The sequence below is a fragment of the Cnephaeus nilssonii genome (assembly GCF_951640355.1).
Source record: "Cnephaeus nilssonii genome assembly, chromosome: 9".
NCBI lineage: Eukaryota > Metazoa > Chordata > Mammalia > Chiroptera > Vespertilionidae > Cnephaeus > Cnephaeus nilssonii.
In genome coordinates, this window is record NC_137080.1 from 4,416,387 (window position 1) to 4,439,911 (window position 23,525).

Consider the following 23,525-nt stretch of genomic DNA (forward strand, 5'->3'; position numbering starts at 1 on the left):
CCGAGTCTCCCAGAGAGCCCCTCCCCGTGATGCAGGGGCCGCAGCGGCTTGGCAGGCTGCGTGCAGCCAGCCCTGGGAGGCGCCCCCGCTGGCGTCCGAGACTCACGGGGGGGGGGGGGGGGGCCTGCTGGGGCCTTCGATTCCCTTCCAAGCCTGGGTTCCAGGGAGCCCCTTCCCCAGGCGGCTCCACAGCTGGGCGCTTAGGGGAGCAGGCGGGACCGGCGGGGAGACGGGAAATGTTGGGAAACAACGGCTACCATGCAGCCTGCCTGCAGCGCGGGGCTGTGGGGGCAGGGGCGGGGGCGGGGGCGGGGGACAGGGGCAGGGGACAGGGGGCAGGGGCAGAGGCAGGGCCTGGGGAAGGGGCAGGGGCGGGGGCAGGGGGCCGGGGACAGGGACAGGGGGCAGGGGCAGGGGGCAGAGGCAGAGGCAGAGGCAGGGACAGGGGTAGGGGGCAGGGCCAGGGGTAGGGGGCAGGAGCAGGGGCAGGGGGCAGAGGCAGGGGGCAGGGCCAGGGGTGGAGGCTGGACCCAGGCTGGCATTGGGTGACACTGAGGTTAGGGCTCCTCGGGTCCTGAAGGAACCTGAGCAGTGGAAGCCCCTCGGCCGAGCCCACAGGAAGTCCACATGGAGCCGTTCCCCCGGAAAGCTGCTGTTTATTTCACTCCGAACGTACTGATTTGGGAGAAAGACGGAGGGGACTGTTGCTCCACTTACTGTGTGTTCACGGGCGGAGACCTGCCTGTGCGCCGACTGGGAAGCAAACCTGCCACCTGGGCGCACTGGGACCCCTCCCCTCCCCCCCCCCCCCCCCAGCTCCGGGCCGGGCAGAAGCTGACATTCAAAGCCTGGCCCAGCACAGTCACCGGGCCAAGGGTTTGGGGCGGCTTTCTCTTCTTGGTCCCTCAGAAAAGCGCTCCGGTGGGAGGCCCAGTCCCACCAGCCGTCACCTGGCCCGCAGCGGGTGCCAGCGGAAGGACTGCGTGGTGCTGTCTCCGAAGTCCCACGTGGCCAGAGGAACGATCACCTCTCCCAGGAACACCCTCCGGGCGAGCGTGCCCACGTGCCACACCGACACCTGCAACCGCCGGGTCACCAGCTGGGCCAGCTCCACCTGGTACTGTGGCCGGAACAGAGAAGAGGGAACAGAGAGGACGGGACAGAGAGGAGGGAACAGAGAGGTCGGGACAGAGAGGAGGGAACAGAGAGGACGGAACAGAGAGGACGGGACAGAGAGGAGGGAACAGAGAGGACGGAACAGAGAGGACGGGACAGAGAGGACGGAACAGAGAGGACGGAACAGAGAGGTCGGGACAGAGAGGACGGAACAGAGAGGAGGGAACAGAGAGGTCGGGACAGAGAGGAGGGAACAGAGAGGATGGAACAGAGAGGACGGGACAGAGAGGAGGGAACAGAGAGGACGGGACAGAGAGGACGGAACAGAGAGGTCGGGACAGAGAGGACGGAACAGAGAGGACGGAACAGAGAGGACGGGACAGAGAGGACGGAACAGAGAGGACGGAACAGAGAGGTCGGGACAGAGAGGAGGGAACAGAGAGGACGGAACAGAGAGGACGGGACAGAGAGGACGGAACAGAGAGGACGGAACAGAGAGGTCGGGACAGAGAGGACGGAACAGAGAGGAGGGAACAGAGAGGTCGGGACAGAGAGGAGGGAACAGAGAGGATGGAACAGAGAGGACGGGACAGAGAGGAGGGAACAGAGAGGACGGAACAGAGAGGACGGGACAGAGAGGACGGGACAGAGAGGACGGAACAGAGAGGTCGGGACAGAGAGGACGGAACAGAGAGGACGGAACAGAGAGGTCGAGACAGAGAGGACGGGACAGAGAGGACGGGACAGAGAGGAGGGAACAGAGAGGACGGAACAGAGAGGGCGGAACAGAGAGGACGGAACAGAGAGGACGGAACAGAGAGGAGGGAACAGAGAGGACGGAACAGAGAGGACGGGACAGAGAGGACGGAACAGAGAGGTCGAGACAGAGAGGACGGGACAGAGAGGACGGAACAGAGAGGACGGAACAGAGAGGTCGGGACAGAGAGGACGGAACAGAGAGGACGGAACAGAGAGGAGGGAACAGAGAGGACGGAAGGAACAGAGAGGACGGGACAGAGAGGAGGGAACAGAGAGGACGGAACAGAGAGGGCGGAACAGAGAGGACGGAACAGAGAGGACGGAACAGAGAGGACGGAACAGAGAGGACGGGACAGAGAGGAGGGAACAGAGAGGACGGAACAGAGAGGACGGAACAGAGAGGGCGGAACAGAGAGGATGGAACAGAGAGGTCGGGACAGAGAGGACGGAACAGAGAGGACGGGACAGAGAGGAGGGAACAGAGAGGACGGAACAGAGAGGGCGGAACAGAGAGGACGGAACAGAGAGGGCGGAACAGAGAGGATGGAACAGAGAGGACGGGACAGAGAGGAGGGAACAGAGAGGACGGAACAGAGAGGACGGAACAGAGAGGACGGGACAGAGAGGAGGGAACAGAGAGGACGGAACAGAGAGGGCGGAACAGAGAGGACGGAACAGAGAGGGCGGAACAGAGAGGACGGAACAGAGAGGGCGGAACAGAGAGGATGGAACAGAGAGGTCGGGACAGAGAGGACGGGACAGAGAGGACGGAACAGAGAGGACGGAACAGAGAGGAGGGAACAGAGAGGACGGAACAGAGAGGAGGGAACAGAGAGGAGGGAACAGAGAGGACGGAACAGAGAGGACGGGACAGAGAGGACGGAACAGAGAGGACGGAACAGAGAGGACGGAACAGAGGAGGGAACAGAGAGGGAGGAACAGAGAGGGCGGAACAGAGAGGACGGAGCAGAGAGGAGGGAACAGAGAGGGAGGAACAGAGAGGGCGGAGCAGAGAGGACGGAGCAGAGAGGATGGAGCAGAGAGGACGGAGCAGAGAGGACGGAACAGAGAGGATGGGACAGAGAGGTCAGCCTGCACTCCAGGGCTGCCCGCCCCGTCCCGGGCCCATGGCGGGCCTCCTTCAGTGGGGATGGATGTCCAGGAAGAGGCGGGGAGAGGGCCCCTCCATCCCTCCCCCTCCCCCGCCCCTCCAAGCATGCTGCTCAGGAAACTCTGCCGCTCAATGTCTAGAGCCCCAACTGTCGTGGACACTTTCCTCAAAACTGGCGGAAGGCGGCTCCTCCACCCGGACCTGGCCCCTGGCCCCGGATGTGCGAACCCCCGTGTGCTAAACAAATGGTAACTGGAAATTCTGATTTCCGCAGAATTCTCAGATCGCTCGGCTGCTCCACATTCCCCTTTTCTGTCTTGAACGCATTTCTGTGAAGACTGTGTCCGGATGCTCTGGATTTAGACTAGATTAGGGACACTGATTCCTGTCACTGTCTCCGGGAAGTTTCCCGGGACCACCAAAGTGTTCACAATGTGCTGGGTAAAACCAACGAGATTCTGCGTGCATTTTCAACAAGTTAAACTTTTAAAATCAAATTACACAATTAAATATGTATCTAAAATGTAGTCCATCCTCAATCTGATCTCATTTCATAAAATGTAAATAAGCATCTACCTCTCTCTAGCAAAAAACTCCTTGATGGAACGGCTGAGCAGTCTCAGAGGTCCACCTGGAAGGTGTGAGGAGACAGATCTCTGCAGACTCCTTCCAGCAGGTCCCTGAGCAAAGCCACCTGGAGACCAGTCTCCTGGGGCTGGTACGCGCGTGGTCCCAGGCCCCGCCCACACCTGCTGGGTCTCAGCCTGCCTTTCTTTGTAGTCCCTTGGGGATCCCTATGCACATCCCTTTTGAGGACGGCTAGTCCACTGTGGGTTCAGTACGCCTCAGTTTCCCCATTGGTAGATGGGGAGTCGAACCCTTAGCTCAGGGGGTGGATAAAGCACGCGGCCACAGGAGGGGCACAGACAGCAGCAGCATGGATATGTCACAAACGGGACGCGGTGCCGCTGCCGGACGGCCCAGCTGGGAGTTCATAAATGCCCTTCTCGCCAGGAAGCCAAGCCAAGCCCACCCCTCTCCAGTCTGGGCACACGGGGTCCCGGGCTTCTCAGCCTCCATGGATACAGGTCCGTGAGTCTGGACTGTCCTTCCAGTTTGGGGCCTCCCACACGTAACCTGCGTCCCCCACACATCATCCCTGCTCCCTGCTCAACCCCAGTGTGAGGCGTCTCCCCCATCCCTGCCCTAAACCACAAATCATGTTTAGCACCAAGGAAGGTGAACACCCAAACACTCCCTCTGTCGGTTTTGTTTCTTAAAAGAAGGAGAACCTGGGTTTGCAATAAAGGGGCGCTTCTGCAGACGGTGAACCCGTCGTGGAGGGTGCGGGTGCCCCCCTGCGAAGGCCTCTCTGGGAGTTACAGACACTCGCCGGGACAACCCGGTTGTAAAAGCTGAGAGGCAGCCAGGTTCTTTCCCACCGTTTTCTCGGAAATCACTCAGTGGACAGTCGTGTAGACTCTGCCCTCTTCCCGCGCAGGCCGGAGGGCGATGGGGCGGCCGGGCCCTGACCCCGACGGCCAGCCCCGCGGGCGGGCAGCAGCGTCTGCGCTCCTGTCTGACTGACTCAGGGTCTGGAGGAGCCTTCGTGGACTCTGGCCCTGTGCCCGCCCGCCGCGGGGAGACTCAGCAGGTGAATGTTTGCCCAGGGAGTACCTTCAAGGTCTCCTGGAAGGTTGGGTCCACCGTGTTCCTCTGGACTCCCGTCTTGCGCTTGCCCTGGGCCGACCGGTCGGGCAGCAGGTAGGTCTTCACGTACCTGGAGGAGACAGGGCGGGTGAGGCTCAGGGCGAGCAGGGCGCGGGGATCTTTGCCCTGCCTGCTGCTGAGCTGGGCGCTGATAGGAAGGGCTCAGGGGCCGCCACGGACCGTGCACGATGCCATGCTGGGGACACAGCTTCTGTCCACACCGTCTGCGGCCAGCACCCCTGGAATGTGTCTGGGTGGGTGATGCTGCCTGCTTTGCCCAGCCCCCACCCCTGGAGTTGACGCTGCCCACCTGCCAGGCTCGAGGGGGGGGGCCTCCAGGGGGGCAAATTCTTGGATCTCTGGATGCAGAGGCCACGAGCCAGTCTGTCCGCCCCCACCTGTCACTCCATCCAGCCCCCACCCCACAGAGAAGCGGAAATGGGCAGGGTGTGCTCTTCCCTTGCGGGGCCTCAGCCTGTCCTGACGTGCGGACCAGCCCTCTGCGGACTGGGGCTGCGGCTGAGCTGGCGGGGCGGCGGGGCAGGCCACCTCCACCAGCACTCTGCCCGCCCCGGAGACCCTGTCCCAGGTCGGTCCCTCTGCCCAGGTCCTGAGACTTTCCTCCCTGGCTCTCCGGCAGCTTTGTCCATGGCAATGACCCCCCCTTGACCAGGCGAGCCTATTCCCACAGGCTAGGAACAGGCTCAACGCCCCCAAAGCAAAGAGCAGTCGCCCTCCCTTGATCTGGGTCCCCCCCTGGCGCTCCAGGCTCAGCCTCTTCTTCCCTGTCAATCAAAGTTCTTGGGAAAGGACTCCAGGTCGCCGGCACCGATCCTCATTGTTCACGGTTAACTTGTTGACCATTATCAGATCCCACACACACAAATGAGGACGTATGAAATACACCCGCATCGCTTAAAGGACCAAAATAAAATCACAGCATGTGTCTAATTGGTTTATGACATTAAGTCCTGTTTCCTCACTGTTCTTCTGACAGGTTGTTCTATTACTGAGAGTGGAGGATTGACATCTCCAAGGATTATTGTGGGACTGTCCATTTCTCTCTTCAACTCTGTCAGTTTTTTGCTTCATAGTCTTGATGGGCTGTTTTTAGGTGCATAGACATTTATATTTTTTATATCTTCTTGCTGTTTTACACCTTTTATTAGTATACTAGAGGCCCGGTGCACGAATTCGTGCACCAGTGGGGTCCCTCGGCCTGGCCTGGGGGATCAGGCCAAAACCAGCTCTCTGACATCCCCCCGAGGGGTCCTGGATTGCGAGAGGGCACAGGCCAGGCCGAGGGACCCCACTGGTGCACAATCGGGACTGGGGAGGGACGCAGGAGGTTGGCCAGCTGGGGCGAGACCACAGGAGGGCTCCAGGGCATGTCCAGCCTGTCTCGCTCAGTCCTGATCAGCCAGACCCGAGCAGCAAGCTAACCTACCAATCGGAGTGTCTGCCCCCTGGTGGTCAGTGCACATCATAGCGAGCAGTTGAGAGGCCTTAGCATGTCATTAGCATATTACGCTTTGATTGGTTGAACAGACAACTGGACGACTGGACACGTAGCATATTAGGCTTTTATTATATGGGATAATGTCCTTTATCCTTTGTAACCTTGTTGACTTAGCTTTGATACTAATATAGCCACCCCTGCTCTCTTTTGGTTACTATCTGCATGGAGTATCTTCTATTTGTTGGATCTACAGTGAGTCTCTTAAAGATGACATATAGTTGGATCCTATGTTTTTACCCATTCTGCTGATTTCTGTCTTTTGATTGGAGAGTCTGATTCATGTACATGTACAGTAATTACTAATACGGAGGTAGTTATTATATACTAGAGGCCCAGTGCATGGATTTGTGTTCCCTTGGCCTGGCCTGTGGGGATCGGGCTGAAACCATCTCTCCGACATCCCCCAACGGGTCCCAGATTGCGAGAGGGCCCGCATCCCAGGTGGGGTGACGCATCCCAGAATCGGGCTCCCTCCTCTCTGGTTCCGGGTGCATCACTGAGAACTGCAGCTGCCAAGTCATCACAGCTTGGCAGCTCCTGTGTTGAGCATCTTCCCCCTGGTGGTCAGTGTGCGTCATAGCTACCAGTCAGAGAGTCTTCCCCTTGGTGGTCAGTGTGCGTCATAGCTACCCGTTGGATGGTCAAACAGTCAGATGGTCACTTAGGCTTTTATATATATAGATTAGCACTTTGAATACATTGGCCTGCTGGCCTGTCAAGTTTCTGATGAGAAATCTGCAGAAGATCTTCTTGAGGATTTGCTTCTCTCTTGCTGCTTTCAAGATTCTCTTTGTCTTTCAAAAGTTTGTTAATACTATGTCTCGGGGTGGGTCACTTTGAGTTCATCTTACTTGGAGTTCAGTGGGCTTCTTTGATGTTTGTATTCATGTATTTCATCAAGTTTGGGACGTTTTCAGCTACTTCTTCAAATATTCTCTCTGCCCCTTGCTTCTCTCTTCTCCTTCTGAGACTCCCTCATGCCGATGTTGGTCCACTTGATGGTGGCCCTCAGATCCCTTAGGTTCTGCTTGCTTTTCTTCGATCTTTTTTCTTTCTTTTCCTCAAACCCAATAATTTCTGTTGACCTTTCTTCAAATTTACTGCTCCCTTCTTCCATCTGCTCACATCTGCCTTCAAATCTCGCCAGTGAATTTTTCATTTCAGTAATTGGAGTTTTCAGCTGCAGAATTTCTTTTTGGTTCCTATTTAGGTTCTCTATCTCTTTATTGATATTTCTACTTTGTTCACACATTATTTTCTTGACTTCCTCCACATCTTCTTCTAGTTCTTTGAGCATCTTTAAGATAATGTTGCAAAGTCTTTGTTTAGTAAGCCTGTCATCAGATCTTTTTTAGGGACAGTTTCTGTTAATTTATTACTTCCCTTTGAATGAGCCATACTTTCCTGTTTCTTTATATGTCTTGCTATTTTTGTTGAATACTGGACATTGGTATCTAATAATGTGTTAACTCTGGAAATCAGATTCTCCCCCTTCCCACGGTTTTCTGTCTTTTGTTATTTATTCATCTTGTGCCCAAGATAAGCCTGAGATGTAAACTCAGTTTTTTTCCTGAGCCTGTACCTTTTCCTGAGCATGCATGCTTATTTTCTAATTTTTCTTGCTCTGCGGTTCCTTTTGAATATCCTAGTCTGTAGTGTCTGGCTTCCAAGAGGGGAAAAAAATAACAAATGAAAAAGGGAGACAAATGAGGGCACTGGCCCTTACAAACCCTGCAAGTTACATCAGCCTGAGGGGGAGCTAGTGCCGCGCTGGGAGGAGATGAAGCAACAATGGCTCTACACCTCTTCGTCCGCGCCTCTGTGATCAGAAGGAGCAATCAGCAACCAGAGAACAGATCCCTGATCTCTGGAGGACAGGGTCCTTTTCGCCCACCCTGGCTCCTGAAAGCTGAGTGCAAGCTGCTCAGGAACACGTGCGCAGCTGCCCGCCCAGGGTTGGAGGTGGAGGATGGGTAGCTGCTACTGTGCTGAGAGCTGGAATGGCCTGATGCTAACTCCACGTAACCATGGGAGCCTTCTGCCGCAAGTCGCAAGCCTTCGAAGACTCCAGTTACAACAGTTGCATCAGACAGATGCTGCCAGTGCAGTTAGTGTCCGGGCGGGCAGAGGGGTCCCTGATGCTTCCCATCCGGCCATCGTTCCGATGACAGGAAGTCCACAGAAGGGAAGCCCTGAGTGGCTGACGCTCTATAAATAGTTGTTTATCTTTGTTACTCATCAAGGAAATGCATGTTAAAACAACGTGACACCATTGCATAGCTATCGGTTGGAGAGAAATGTAATCTGTTTACAGATTCTGTGAGACAGGATTTTAATTTTATTTTTCCTCTATGGAAAGTCAAATTTCCAACACCATTTATGCATGGACTTCTAATAGCCCCTTGATGGTGTAACTTCCCGTAGATGCTCAGGTCTGTGTCTGGACTTTTGATTCTGCTCTGCCAACCTGCTTACCTAGCCTCGCACCAACAACACACTCTCCGAGCTACTGGAACTTCATAATGGCTCCTGACGTATGTCTTTCTACTTTTTGTTCTTTTTGTTACGACTGTGTTGGTTAATGTGGACTTTCCCTGTCAACTTCGGGATTAATACGCCTGTCATCTCAACTTCGGGATTAATATGCCTGTCATCTCACGTCAAAACGCAGACCCAGGAACTCACGGGTTGCACTTCTTTCTCCTCTCCTCTCCGTAAGCAAGGTTCCTGCAGGCCTGGATGCGTATTTCCAAAGAACGGGTTTCGAAGCAATAGCGGATGGCAAATTCTATTTCTCCAGTGACAGCAGCGTTGTCAAAATTGCCAATCTCCGTGCAGGTGCTATTAATGCTAATTAAACTTCCCTGAAATAAAAAGGACAGATAAAGTAAATTACTTCACAGTTTATCAATTCTTTCGCAGTTCTGATTTCAAGATATCAGATAAATCAAAATCCACACGGAGCATGCATCCCGACTCACATGAAGTTAATAGCTAGAGTTTGTTCTTGGCCAACGTCAGTCACCACAGATTCTGTTCTAAGGAGATGGGAACCCTCACAAGCTCCTGTCCTGCCTAGATCTGGTCTTTGCCTAGCAACAAAGGTTACAGAATCTTATCCTTTAACACAAATCATGGGGGATACAGCAGACTACCTCCTGTGTGATTCTGCAAAGGTAAGTCTCAGAGGACAGATAAGTCCGTGGCAGGAGGAGCCGAGGGGAAGGCAGCAGAGTGTGGGGCTCAGTGCCGGGGGTGGGGGGTGGGGGGGTGGGGACAGAGATCTGGGTGCACATGCTGGTTCTGCCACTCATTAGCCGTGTCAAAGTCCGAATGGAGAAGTTAATACGGGCCTCCCGGGGCTGTGGTGAGGATGAGTGGAAGGTAATAAGTATGGAGGGTATGCAGTCAGAGACAACCATACATCATGTTTACCTTCTTTTGGGTACCCACATGGAAACCAACCCCCCCCCCCCCCAAGTTAGGGCCCTGGAAGCTGAGATGATGGCGGTAAGCTGCGTGGAATGGATGCCTGTGCCTAAAAGACAAAGCAAACCGCCTCATCATTTGCTTAAACACGTGCCCCCTTGGCATGCAACCACTCAGGGCTGACTCTGAGACAGGGAACTCTCATGGCTTTCTCCTGCGAATTCCCAGGTCGTTCCTCCACAGCAGGCGTCCTCAAACCACGGCCCGCGGGCCACATGCGGGTGTTTTTGCCGTTTTGTTTTTTTACTTCAAAATAAGATATGTGCAGTGTGCATAGGAATTTGTTCATAGTTTTTTTTAAACTATAGTCCTCCAACGGTCTGAGGGACAGTGAACTGGCCCCCTGTTTAAAAAGTTTGAGGACCCCTGCTCCACCCTGAGCAACGCCCTGGAAAGAAACGAAGCAGAAAGCCTGGGCTTTCTCTCGCTCACTAGAGAGAGATAAAAACCAAACCAGCGCATCAGAGGGCCCGAGCCTGAGCTAACGAATGCCGAGAGCACACCAACTCCACACACCCGGCCTCCGGCTCTGAAGAAGGCTACCTGCCAACAGCCACACCGCCGTTCCCACGGAAAACAACGTAAAAATGTCCGGGCTCCACAAGGCACGGCGTGGTGAGGGGCGGGGACAGGGAGGACCAAGGCTGATGGGTGGGGAAGCTGGGCCCAGGCGTGAGCGGCTTCGGAGATGCGGGGGGCGGGGGGGGGGGGGGGGCCGGACGGAGGTGCTGAAAACGTCTGATAACGAAACTGGCATCATCGCACGCGCCCCTCGGGCTGCCAGACTGAATCGTATCACCCGACTCCTCTGCCAGGAACAGCTGGGACTCGGGACAAACAGCAGACACGGTTTTAAGGTATCGCAGAGCCACCAAGTCGGCCAGGAAGCAAGGCCCGGTGGCTGCAGACGAGGAGCGGTGAGGTGAGCCTGACACGCCAGCCCCCCCTTTGCGACCACGTTTGTCCCCGCGAACGCAGGGCAGGGCTGCGAGCAGAGGGCGCCCTCGGCCCTTTCTCTGAAGGTCACAGCTTATCGGCGGCGGCTGCGAGCCAGGCCCCGTGCCCTTGTCGGTGACAAAAGCCCCGGCGCCGACAGAAGCCGCCGCTACACCGCACACCTCCGTGCGGTCACCAAGGGCAGCCGAGGCACGACCGCAGCGGCCGGTCAGCCGGGCCAGGAGCTGGGCTCCGGAAAACCGCTCGGTCTCAGAGGCCGACAACCCCGTGGGGGAGCACCAACAGCCTGGCTCCGGCTCACACGGCCCCTGGGGGGCGACTCGGCTCTGCAGGTCAGGTCCCCTCGGAGAACCTCTGTTTCCCGTTTGTGCATGATCACACCGTCCGCGGAGGAGACTGTGAGCGGACTGGGCGGGGGAGCAGCTCGCTCAGTAGTCAGCACACAGTAGGCTTTCAGTCAATGGCAGCTCTGATGAGGATGAAGGCAGCCTTCCCACAGATATGTACTGGGAGCCATTTAGGGGTCAGGCACTGCTCTGGGCACTTGGCAGTTACAACAGACAGTCAACACCAGGCAAGCCAGCTGCAGGCTGTAGGGTGATAAGAGTGAATGGGGAGCAGGAGAGGACAGGGGTGAGCGGGGGCTGACCTCCCTGTGAAGGTGACCTTGGGGCAAAGACTTGGAGGAAGGGAGTGAGGGAGCTTGGTGCCTGGGGAGGGAGCAGCCCCAGAAACGCCCCAGAGCAGGCGTGAGTCTGACTCAGTCCCAGGCCAGCGAGAGGCCGTGTAGCTGAGTGGCGTGAACAGAGGGGAAGGGGTGGGGGTGGGGGGTTAGCTCGCGTGGGGCCCGGGGACCATTTGGGGTGGGCCTCTGCCTGTGTGTGGGGGTTTCCGGGCATAGAAAGCCGTGGCTCGGGCCCAGGGAGGAGCTCAGGGTCCGGTCTGGTGGGGCCTGGGCAGTTCGGGGAAGGCTGTCCCTCGGGCTCTCCGGGAAGGCTCAGCGGGGGATCCGGCTTAGCAGGCCCAAGCTGGCTGGGTTCCCGGGTCCCTCGTCGCCTGGGGCAGAGGCAAGCCCGGGGTCTTAGAAAAGCCTTCAGAGGCCACCCCTGTGGTCCCCTGTTTCCATCCACACAGGCTTCAACCCCAGGAGAGAACGTTCTAGAGCGGCCCTTGCCTCCCGGGCCCTCAGGGACGTGTTTCATCAGGACCGTGATCTTTCTGAATTAGTCTCAGGTATACACGCCTGGCCCTGAGGCGCCGAGCGCCCTCCAACAGGAGCTGCTGAAATGCCCTGCAGGGCCACCCCAGCGCACAGCCTGGGGCAGCCGAGACGCAGAGGGCCAGGCCCGCAGCCGAATGCGACCCGCCTGCCCGGCTGCCTCAGCAAGAGCGGGGCAGGGAGGGACCCTCCAGAGGACTGTGTGAGCCCCATCTGTGTTTGAGAGCATCGCAGCTCCTGACTAGCGTGGACGCACAGACGTGGTGGGACCTGGATGCCTCCTCCCCAGAAAAGGGGACACGGTGCAGCATCTTGGATCCCGTTCCAGGAGCTGGAATGTGAACCAAGAGCTTGGTTTCTAGAAGCTGAGTTCTTAACCACAACACCATGCCCCGAAATCTGCTCTCATTGCATTCTCCAAGCAATCCAGTGAAGGAAAAAGAGCAGCTCTGAGCCCGGCTTCAGGGTAGCTCAGCCGCTGAGCATCCACCTGGAACCAGGAGGCCACTGTCTGAGTCCCGGCCAGGCACAGGCTCGATCCCCAGGAGGGGGCGTGCAGGAGGCAGCCGGTGGATGGTATTTCTCTCATCGGTGTTTCTCTCTCTCTATCCCTCTCCCTCCCTCTCTCTCTAAAAAAATCAATAAAAACATTTTTTTTTTTTTAAAAAAAGAACAACTTTGATACTCACTTCCTTGATGAGGACTCTAAAGTTTAAAAGTTTTCATGATTCTTTCAGATCAGTTAGTTAACGAAAAGGCTTTGACTGTAATCGAGGCCTCAGGACCCCTCATCCAAGGATCTGTGACAATATACCCCAATTTTAGGCATAAAGTGAGCATTTGTTTAAGGCTTTTAAGTAAGAAAATGAGTGAATAAAAGGCCTGCCTATAAACAGACGCTATGTTTAAAGCAACCTTGAGAAAGGAGAGAAAGTTGGAGGAATAAACTGACTTCAAGACTTCCAACAAAGCGCAATAATCCGGGCAGCGTGGCACCGGCATGAGGATGGACGGCGATCAGTGAGCAGAACAGAGCAGCGGTGGCCAAACGTGGGCCGAGGACCACTGGTAGCCCGTGAGGTCCGAAAGGGTGGGGACTGCTGGACAGAGGAGCCAGAGAAAGACTCACACTTCTCCAGCGGAGCCACCGAAGTCAGCGGAGAAATGAGAGGTGTGGGTGGTTTTTAAATAAATGGTGCTGGAATAACTGAGTGTCCGTAGGGAAAAAATGAACCTCAATCTCTACCTTACACCATTCACAACAATGAGTGAGCTGGATCAAGACCTATACCTAAAAGCTGAACGTTTATAACGCTTCTAGAAGAAAACGTAGGAGAATATGTTTACAATTTGTGAGCAGCCAAGACAGAGAAACAGCCATAAAAGAAAAATTTGATAAACTTCATCGAAATGAAAAACTTCTCATCCGAAGACACCATTATAGGTTACTAATTCCTCTCTGTCTGTATCAACATGTCCACACGGAGGCGATGTAAGAAACACCATTGGCGAGAGGGAGGCTTCTCCCAGCTCCCTACCTAGGTCAACGGGACCTCCAGGCGCCATCTCTGCTCCAGTTCATTCCACAAACAGCACTCGCTCCCACCCCGGCCGACCAAGCCAGCCCGCGTGCAACCACCCCCCGTTGGACGGACGGACGGTCGGACGGACGGACGGACGGGGACTCACCCGCCTCGAGCCTCCTGAGAATAACGTGCTGGGCGCTGGGTGGGCTGAGAGACCTTCTTGCTTTGAAACAGGGTTAGGGGAGCGCTTGGGACTCTCCTGGCTGAGAGGCATCAGGATATCGGGGGCGCTGACCTTCTGGAAAAGGAAACACAGGATGAAGCACGGAGTCTGTACCCCAGTTCACCTTTGTTCACATGTGGCGACTTCCGCGAGTACAGCCTGCATCTGTGACCGGTGGCAGTAAGGCGCACATCCCAGCAGGCGCCCTTCTGGTTGGGCAAAAGCCTACACATACACACACACACACACACACACACACACACACACACACACACACTGTGCGGCCCTGAGCGGACATCACCAAGCCTTGGGTAGGCACGACCAGTATGGGTCGGTTACTAGGGATTAGTGAGCGTCTTAAAGAAATGGCCTTGATAATGACCCTGGCATTTAATCACACAAAATGTAATATTCACTGGACAGGCAGAGTTTTAGCCCAGAAAAAAGGGAAAAATCAAAATATATCTCTAAATCTTACACGACGACTCCTTATGAAAAATGGGTGCTTTTATCATGTATACAGCTGGGCTCTCCAAGACGGCAGCCACTAGGTTCAATTAATTAGAACCTTTAAATCCAGGTTCTAATTAATTGGTATCAAATAAAATTATTAAATTCAGCTCCTTGGCTGTCCTAGACACTTTCCACATGCCTAGCAGCCACGTGAGGCCGTGGCTGGGACGGTCCGCTGGACAGTGTGAGGACAGAACAATGAGCACAGTGGGCAGATGGGGAAACTTCCAGCTGAAGATGCAAAGGTTTCCGAATGGAGACTTTTTTTAGAAGTAGGACTTGAAAATAGCACAGTCACACCACAGTCATAATTTTCAGCAATGAAAACCTAAGTGAGAATTTAGAGAACAAATGAAGAAAGAGATTACCTCCAAAATTCAATTACATCAACTCGATTGCATCGGGCCTGTGGTAAGCAAGGCCATGTCCCACCCACCACCCACGCCCTGGGGGCAGAGAGAGGAGGAGCGAGAAGGGAAGGAGGAGAGGACGCAGAGGCGGTCCTCCGAGGTCCCCCTCGCCAGCAGGAAGTGGACACACCATGGAAATGGGAAGAGGAGAGGGAGGGCTGGTGCCGGAGGGGCTGCCTGGGCGTCGGTGGGACTCTGATGCGCGGGGTGGAAGGCTGGCTCCTAGGTCAGGGCCCTGGGAAGCTGCAGGGAAGCAGCAGTGCACGTACATATCTGAAACGATGAGAAGTCCATCCTGTTCTGAAGCCCCGCCCATTCTGACCGACGAAGGAACGCACCCCGGCATGCGGTGTCACCTGCTCCCCAGCACATTCTGGGCGACACGGGTGCGTTTGTCCGGTCGGCACCTCATCCAGGGGAACACGGCCCGAGAGCAGCTTGTCCGTGTGGCTGAGACCGGCTCCCCCGCCCCCACAGCGACGTTTTAATGTATTTCCAGAGCTACCTCGTTTGGGGCAGATCACAGAGACAGTGGTCGCCTGCGTGAGGCCGCCCTGCACAGAGGAAGGCCAATGGTCATGCTGAGGGACCAGTAAGCACGAGGCTTGCTTTGACCGAGCGATGGAACCGCGCAGTGTGCGCTCGGGATGTTTGCTGCTCTCAGGTCAGAGGGAGAGCAGCCCTCTGCCGCCTCCGAGACTGCAGCTAGGGTTGCCTATTTTTTTTTTTAAAGAATATTTAATTTAATTTAAAATAATTTTTTAGAGAGAAAGAGGAAAGGAGAGGAAAAGAGAAAGAGAAACATCGATATAAGAGCAAAACCTATATATTGGCTGCCTCCTGCACACTCCCTACCGGGGACCAAGCTCACAACCTGGGCACGTGCCCTTGACTGGAAGTGGAACCGGCCACCTCCTGATGAACGGGAGAACGCCCAGCCCACGGAGCCACACTGGCCAGGGCGGAGGGTTGCCTTTCAACACAAACACTCACTCACTAGGGTACCAGCCAAGACCCAGGCGGGGCTTGCCCAGGAACATCCGCTCTGAGCCCAGCTCCGTCCCCGATGAAAAGCAGACCACCTGTCCCGGCCATCAGCAAGGCCACTGTCCTGCAGTCTGAGGGCCAAGTGCTTTCATGGCTCGCCTCCCTCCTCTGGCTGGTGAGCCCTCCAGGGGCCGCCACAGGTGGGGATGTGTCGGAAGCGCCAGGTCCTGGGGGGGATGGGGTTCTTTAGGTCTCAGGAGTCCGTGAGAAACATCACAGCTCCAGGCGCACAGAGCGAAATAGTCTTCTCTCCACCGCGGTCCGCGGCCCGCTCCTCAGACACAGCCCCTCCTTACAGAGTTTTTTGCTCCTTCCTGGCTAATGGGTGTCTCCTTTTACGGTCACCATGGGTCACCCACACTTTACAGGATGGACAGTCGGGTCCCCTGGGTGCACAGGCGCCTCGCAGGAGCGGTGCGCGTTCCCTTCCTGCCGCAGCGGGCCGCTCACGGGGCCTCCGCAGGGACATCTCAGAGCAGGCAGCTCAGCGAGTGACCCGGGGGGCATCCTGCCCGCTTCTCAGTCGGCCTCCCGGGGTCACCGTGGCCTTAAGCAAAGTGGCTCCTATGTCTGCGCCTCGCTGTGGCCGCCTGCGCCGTGGGCGTGACAGCCCCCACCCAGAGGGCAGGCGCCGTGCTGCGACGAAATGTGGGCATAACCTTCGTGAGCTCCCAGCCAGGGCGTGTAATGGCCGTCTGACAAGTGTCCTATGAAAGCTGTGCTCTGTAGAGTTCAGCCCAGTAATTATTTAGCGTTTGTAGGTCATGCCATGCTCGGCACGCACTTTATAAACACTGGCTAAGTTGTTCTTGAACACATCCAGGCCCTCCCCCTGGCCGGTGTGGCTCAATAGTTGGAGCATCGGCTCACGGACTGCCGGGTCGAGGGTTTGGTTCCCAGTCAAGGGCATGGACCCCGGTTGCAGGTCGATCCCCGGCCCTGGTTGGGGTGCATTCGGGAGGTAACCAATCGAGTCTCTCTCACATCGATGTTTCTCTCTCTCCCTCTCCCTCTCCTCCCTTCCTTCCATTCTCTCTAAACAAACAAACAAACAAACAAACCCCAGCACACGCATGGAAAAAGTATCCCCGGGTGAAGGTTAAATAAACACACAGAAAACCAGCCATCCCCTCACCAGGTGAGGTGCGGACAGAGACGCCTGCGAAACGCTGTGAGCAGGTCCAGGCAGATTCGTGGCAGTGACCTGGACACGCCCTCACAGGACAGCGTCCACCCCGCGGGAGCCACAGCCGTGCCCTCCTCTGCCTCCTCCCTCCGCCCGGGACGCCCTCCCCCCACCTGACAACCTTAGGACTGCCCGCAGGCTTGCTCCAGGGGCGCAGGAAGCAGGGAGGATGCCACGGGTGCCCGGCTGTATCAGCATCCAAAAGCCAGAGCTACCCTGTGGATGCCGGGGAGGCCGGTCCCACGGCAGTGACCCCAGAACCGGAAACAGGCGGCCCCCAGGGGCTGGGCCTCTCCCAGCAGACGCGCAGTGTGGCCCCGGCGGCCGCTCTACCCGGCCCGGCCCTTCCCGCCGCGGTACTCCCCCGCGTCTCTTTGCCCGGGTCCTCGTTAGTGGGTCCGTGAGAACACGACCGCCCGGGGCTATTTGAAGGACTGACCATTGGGCTTTGCACCGGGAACAGGGCCGGGTATGCCCCGCCCTTGACCCTGAGTTCCCATCAGAGAGGCTGCGCCCACCCAGGCGAGGAAGAGAGGTGTCTGCCTCCAGAATCACCTTCTGAGCCCTGTCCTTCATTTGTGCCCCTGATGCGGGGCGTACACTGAAGACATTAGGGCCGTGGTCGGCAAACTGCGGCTCGCGAGCCACAGGCGGCTCTTTGGCCCCTTGAGTGTGGCTCTTCCACAAAATACCACAGCCTGGGCGAGTCCATGTTGAAGAAGTGGCGTTAGAAGAAGTTTAAGTTTAAAAAACTTGGCTCTCAAAAGAAATTTCAATCGTTGTGCTGTGGATATCTGGCTCTGTGGACTAAGGAGTTTGCCGACCACTGCACTAGGGGATGGGAATGCAGAACATGCGAAGCTGTCTGCTCCGGGCTCCGCCGTGGTGGGCGGTGAAGCTGGGCGGGTTGGAGGGACTCGGGGAACCCCGGGCCCTTGGAATGAGGCTGGGTCCTTCCCTGCTCTGAACTGTTTTCCAAACGGACCTTGATTTGACCTTCATTTGGCCCAGCCCCCACGAGAGGCGCCTGTGATGTGTCTGCAGACTGCCTGATGCTTTGCTATAAAAGAAGCGGAGTCCCTGGAGGAAGGCAGTCCCAGGCTGCCCGTGGCCCGCGCGTACCCTGGTGGCGGCGTTGATGGCGGTGTCACTCTGGCTCCGCCTCTCCGTCCGGCTGGCGCCCGGCCTGGGGCCCGTGCTGAGGAGCTGCTTGTCCGAGGTCATGTCGTTCTGGGACTTGGAAAGTTCTAGAAAACAAGACACGGGAGGTGACAGGCAGGCACGCAGACCTGAGGCGCCTCCGAGGGGACTCTCTCACCCACACAGGAGGGGAGGGCCCACGGTGCCAGGAGAGCGGGTGAATGGAGCAGCAAGGGTGGCGTGTGCCCAGCACCCAGCTCCGGGGCCTGGGGGAGGGGGAGCTCAGACAAACGGGGGTCTCCAGACACTGCGTGCTCCTCGGGTCAGAGGAGCGGGAGCCCTAAGAGGTGACCGCGGGACACCCCTCTGTGGGCCGAGGGCCACCGTCAGGGCGGGAGTTACAGGAAGAGCTTCTGACTCGGGTGGCTCTGCCTCCAGGCTACACGCCAGGTGTCCGACTGTCCAAACGCGAAGGCGGCAGCCCAGCCAAACAGCCGGTGTTTTAGGGGGCCCTCCCCAAGATTTTACTTATTTACTTATTTATTTATTTCAGAGAGAGGAAGGGAGAAGAGAGAGAAACATCAATGATGAGAGAGAATCATTGATGGCTGCCTCCTGCACGCCCCCTACTGGGGATCGAGCCCGCAACCCAGGCATGTGCCCCTGACTGGAATCGAACCTGGGACCCCTCAGTCCGAAGGCCAAGGCTCCATCCATTGAGCCAAACCAGCTAGGGCCTCCCCAAGATTTTATAACCAACTGCAAGTGAGTTTGACTTTTTGAAGAGCGGCGTGCTTATAACTATTTCAATAAGCAAAACCGGAAAAGATGGCTTTACATGTTGGTTTGCAAGGTAACCGTGGTCTGTCTGGGAGAAGGATGCATCACAGCCGTGAGAGGACACCTCAAAACAAGCCCCCTCTGAACCCCTGCTCCTCCCCGGATCCCTGCCGCTCTCCAGGGACGACCTGGAAGCTGTCTTTAGAGCAGCGGCCCATGATGGCTCCTGTCACTTCAAATCTCCATGTGGCCACATTTCAAAAAGGAAAAGGTGCCTAGCCGGTTTGGATCAGTGGATATGGACTGAAGGGGCCCGGGTTCCGGTCAAGTGCACATGCCGGGGTTGGGGGTTGCGGGCTCAGTCCCCAGTCGGGGGGGTGCAGGAGGCCCAGTGGGGGTTGTGCAGGAGGCAGCTAATCAATGATTCTCTAGAATCTTTGATGTTTTTATCTCTCTCTCCCTCTCCCTTCCTCCCTGAAATCAATAAAAATATATTTTAAAAATATAGAAAAGGAAAAGGTAAGATAATTTTAATACTATACTATATCCACACATTGCTCAAATATATAATTGATATTAAACTTTCTAATGAAATTTTAAACTTAGTTTTGAATACTAAGTTTCCAGAACCCTGTGTTTTGACTCTTAATTCAGGCACCACATTTCACGAGCCACCTGTGGCCGTGGCTGCGGCTACCGTACTGGGCAGCACAGCCCGCGACCCCTCTGGTCCCCGAGGGGGCGCGTGGGCGTCCTTATTCTTGGCTATTTAGTAGGGGTCCCGCACGCACTGCCTGAGGCACGTCTCTCTTCTCTAGAGCAGCGATGCCTCATGACACACGTCAACTAATGACTAAAAGTCTGCGGTGCACCAAAAAACATGCATTTTTGGCCGATCTGACAAAAAGGCTGTCATTTGGATTCAGCCCCACTGGAGGGCCATAGCTGTGTTGCTGGTGTCACTGTTTCTATTTGACAATCTAAGGGGAAGAGGTCAGTGCCCCGTCTGCAGTCAGGTTTCAATCTTGGTTGCGGCTCCCCCGGGTGGGAAATGGCGGGGCTAGCAGATACCCCACCTGCCCCCCAGCCCGGCGCCCACCTGCCCCCAGGTGTGGGGGAGCCTGTTCCCTCTGAGAGCATCGCCATCCACACGGCTCTCAGGTCTGCCGTCCGGGCTCTGGGGCAGCTGGAAAGGTGCCGGCACCCGCAGGCCCTCAGGGTTAGTGGCACGTGAGACCCAGCCTGGACTCACAGGGTGTGAGAGGCCCGGGAGATGTCCCCGAGCCGAGATGTCCCCAAAGCCCGTTCCTCCCTCTGGTCTATTTATGTTCACAGATTGGGGGAGAGGGGGCGTTTGTAGGACGGGGGGCCCTTCGGAAGCAAGTCAGGTTCTCACGAGGCTTCTGATGGGCGTGCAAAGGAGAGGAACAGGAGCCCAGGTGGTCCTGAGCGAGAAGCCTACGTCCCCCTCCCCCTCCGAGGAGCTGGCTGAGGTCCCTGTCCCCCCCCCTCCGAGGAGCTGGCTGAGGTCCCTGTCCCCCCACCCTCCGAGGAGCTGGCTGAGGTCCCTGTCCCCCTCCCCCTCCCCCTCCAAGGAGCTGGCTGAGGTCCCGGAAGGGCAGCGACCAGAGAGAGGGCAGAGTGACTCATTTCTTCCTGCGGGTGGGGCAGGCGTCACTGGCGCCAGCAGCCACCAGAGGCTGTCATTCTGGAGCAGCTTCTGCAACTTTAGGCCATGGTCCCCTCGGCCACCGCCCCACCTCCACCGCCCCGCCACCCCCAGGCCCCTGCGCCACCAGAACGGGGCTTCCCTCCCTAGGCCCTTCTGTAGGGAGCAGGCAGATCCCTAGGCCCTTCTGTAGGGAGCAGGCAGATCCCTAGGCCCTTCTGTAGGAAGGAGGCAGATCCCTAGGCCCTTCTGTAGGGAGCAGGCAGATCCCTGGGCCCTTCTGTAGGAAGGAGGCAGATCCCTAGGCCCTTCTGTAGGAAGCAGGCAGATCCCTGGGCCCTTCTGTAGGAAGGAGGCAGATCCCTAGGCCCTTCTGTAGGAAGGAGGCAGATCCCTGGGCCCTTCTGTAGGGAGCAGGCAGATCCCTGGGCCCTTCTGTAGGGAGCAGGCAGATCCCTAGGCCCTTCTGTAGGAAGGAGGCAGATCCCTAGGCCCTTCTGTAGGGAGCAGGCAGATCCCTGGGCCCTTCTGTAGGGAGCAGGCAGATCCCTGGGCCCTTCTGTAGGGAGCAGGCAGATCCCTGGGCCCTTCTGTAGGGAGCAGGCAGATCCCTGGGCCCTTCTGTAGGGAGCAGGCAGATCCCTGGGCCCTTCTGTAGGGAGCAGGCAGATCCCTGGGCCCTTCTGTAGGAAGGAGGCAGATCCCTAGGCCCTTCTGTAGGGAGCAGGCAGATCCCTGGGCCCTTCTGTAGGGAGCAGGCAGATCCCTAGGCCCTTCTGTAGGAAGGAGGCAGATCCCTAGGCCCTTCTGTAGGGAGCAGGCAGATCCCTAGGCCCTTCTGTAGGGAGCAGGCAGATCCCTGGGCCCTTCTTTAGGGAGCAGGCAGATCCCTGGGCCCTTCTGTAGGAAGCAGGCAGATCCCTAGGCCCTTCTGTAGGGAGCAGGCAGATCCCTGGGCCCTTCTGTAGGAAGCAGGCAGATCCCTAGGCCCTTCTGTAGGGAGCAGGCAGATCCCTGGGCCCTTCTGTAGGGAGCAGGCAGATCCCTAGGCCCTTCTGTAGGGAGCAGGCAGATCCCTGGGCCCTTCTGTAGGAAGGAGGCAGATCCCTAGGCCCTTCTGTAGGGAGCAGGCAGATCCCTAGGCCCTTCTGTAGGGAGCAGGCAGATCCCTGGGCCCTTCTGTAGGGAGCAGGCAGATCCCTAGGCCCTTCTGTAGGAAGCAGGCAGATCCCTAGGCTCTTCTGTAGGGAGCAGGCAGATCCCTGGGCCCTTCTGTAGGAAGGAGGCAGATCCCTAGGCCCTTCTGTAGGAAGGAGGCAGATCCCTAGGCCCTTCTGTAGGAAGGAGGCAGATCCCTGGGCCCTTCTGTAGGGAGCAGGCAGATCCCTGGGCCCTTCTGTAGGGAGCAGGCAGATCCCTGGGCCCTTCTGTAGGAAGGAGGCAGATCCCTAGGCCCTTCTGTAGGGAGCAGGCAGATCCCTGGGCCCTTCTGTAGGAAGGAGGCAGATCCCTAGGCCCTTCTGTAGGAAGCAGGCAGATCCCTAGGCCCTTCTGTAGGAAGGAGGCAGATCCCTAGGCCCTTCTGTAGGGAGCAGGCAGATCCCTGGGCCCTTCTGTAGGAAGGAGGCAGATCCCTGTGCCCTTCTGTAGGGAGCAGGCAGATCCCTGGGCCCTTCTGTAGGAAGGAGGCAGATCCCTAGGCCCTTCTGTAGGGAGCAGGCAGATCCCTAGGCCCTTCTGTAGGAAGGAGACAGATCTCTAGGCCCTTCTGTAGGAAGGAGGCTGATCTCTAGGCCCTTCTGTAGGAAGCAGGCAGATCCCTGGGCCCTTCTGTAGGAAGGAGGCAGATCTCTAGGCCCTTCTGTAGGAAGCAGGCAGATCCCTAGGCCCTTCTGTAGGGAGCAGGCAGATCCCTGGGCCCTTCTGTAGGGAGCAGGCAGATCCCTAGGCTCTTCTGTAGGGAGCAGGCAGATCCCTGGGCCCTTCTGTAGGGAGCAGGCAGATCCCTAGGCCCTTCTGTGGGGAGCAGGCAGATCCCTAGGCTCTTCTGTAGGGAGCAGGCAGATCCCTGGGCCCTTCTGTAGGGAGCAGGCAGATCCCTAGGCCCTTCTGTGGGGAGCAGGCAGATCCCTAGGCTCTTCTGTAGGGAGCAGGCAGATCCCTGGGCCATTCTGTAGGAAGGAGACAGATCCCTAGGCCCTTCTGTAGGAAGGAGGCAGATCCCTGGGCCCTTCTGTAGGAAGGAGGCAGATCCCTAGGCCCTTCTGTAGGGAACAGGCAGATCCCTGGGCCCTTCTGTAGGGAGCAGGCAGATCCCTAGGCCCTTCTGTAGGAAGGAGGCAGATCCCTAGGCCCTTCTGTAGGAAGGAGGCAGATCCCTGGGCCCTTCTGTAGGAAGGAGGCAGATCCCTAGGCCCTTCTGTAGTGAGCAGGCAGATCCCTGGGCCCTTCTGTAGGGAGCAGGCAGATCCCTAGGCCCTTCTGTAGGGAGCAGGCAGATCCCTAGCCCCTTCTGTAGGAAGCAGGCAGATCCCTAGGCCCTTCTGTAGGGAGCAGGCAGATCCCTAGGCCTTTCTGTAGGAAGGAGGCAGATCTCTAGGCCCTTCTGTAGGAAGGAGGCAGATCCCTGGGCCCTTCTGTAGGAAGGAGACAGATCTCTAGGCCCTTCTGTAGGAAGGAGGCAGATCTCTAGGCCCTTCTGTAGGAAGGAGGCAGATCCCTGGGCCCTTCTGTAGGAAGGAGGCAGATCCCTGGGCCCTTCTGTAGGGAGCAGGCAGATCCCTGGGCCCTTCTGTAGGGAGCAGGCAGATCCCTGGGCCCTTCTGTAGGAAGGAGACAGATCTCTAGGCCCTTCTGTAGGAAGGAGGCAGATCTCTAGGCCCTTCTGTAGGAAGGAGGCAGATCCCTGGGCCCTTCTGTAGGAAGGAGGCAGATCCCTGGGCCCTTCTGTAGGGAGCAGGCAGATCCCTGGGCCCTTCTGTAGGGAGCAGGCAGATCCCTAGGCCCTTCTGTAGGAAGCAGGCAGATCCCTAGGCTCTTCTGTAGGGAGCAGGCAGATCCCTAGGCCCTTCTGTAGGGAGCAGGCAGATCCCTAGGCCCTTCTGTAGGAAGCAGGCAGATCCCTAGGCTCTTCTGTAGGGAGCAGGCAGAT

At 57.1% G+C, this 23,525-nt stretch overlaps 1 protein-coding gene and 1 long non-coding RNA gene across 2 annotated transcripts in view; both read right to left on the bottom strand.

Annotated features, from left to right (window-relative positions):
- The window catches only part of LOC307105335, a 280,088-nt gene that overhangs the window by 15,018 nt on the left and 241,545 nt on the right, over nucleotides 1-23,525 (bottom strand). The window lies entirely within an intron of this gene.
- Nucleotides 831-23,525, bottom strand: part of SYTL3 (synaptotagmin like 3) — a 47,963-nt gene continuing 25,268 nt past the window's right edge. The window contains exons 7-11 of the mRNA XM_079779824.1: nucleotides 17,908-18,032; nucleotides 13,570-13,704; nucleotides 8,901-9,079; nucleotides 4,664-4,766; nucleotides 831-1,120 (exon numbers count right to left, since the gene is read on the bottom strand). Of these exons, the coding sequence (XP_079635950.1) occupies nucleotides 947-1,120; nucleotides 4,664-4,766; nucleotides 8,901-9,079; nucleotides 13,570-13,704; nucleotides 17,908-18,032 (716 nt within the window). The 3' untranslated portion in view covers nucleotides 831-946. The remainder of the gene's footprint in view (nucleotides 1,121-4,663; nucleotides 4,767-8,900; nucleotides 9,080-13,569; nucleotides 13,705-17,907; nucleotides 18,033-23,525) is intronic.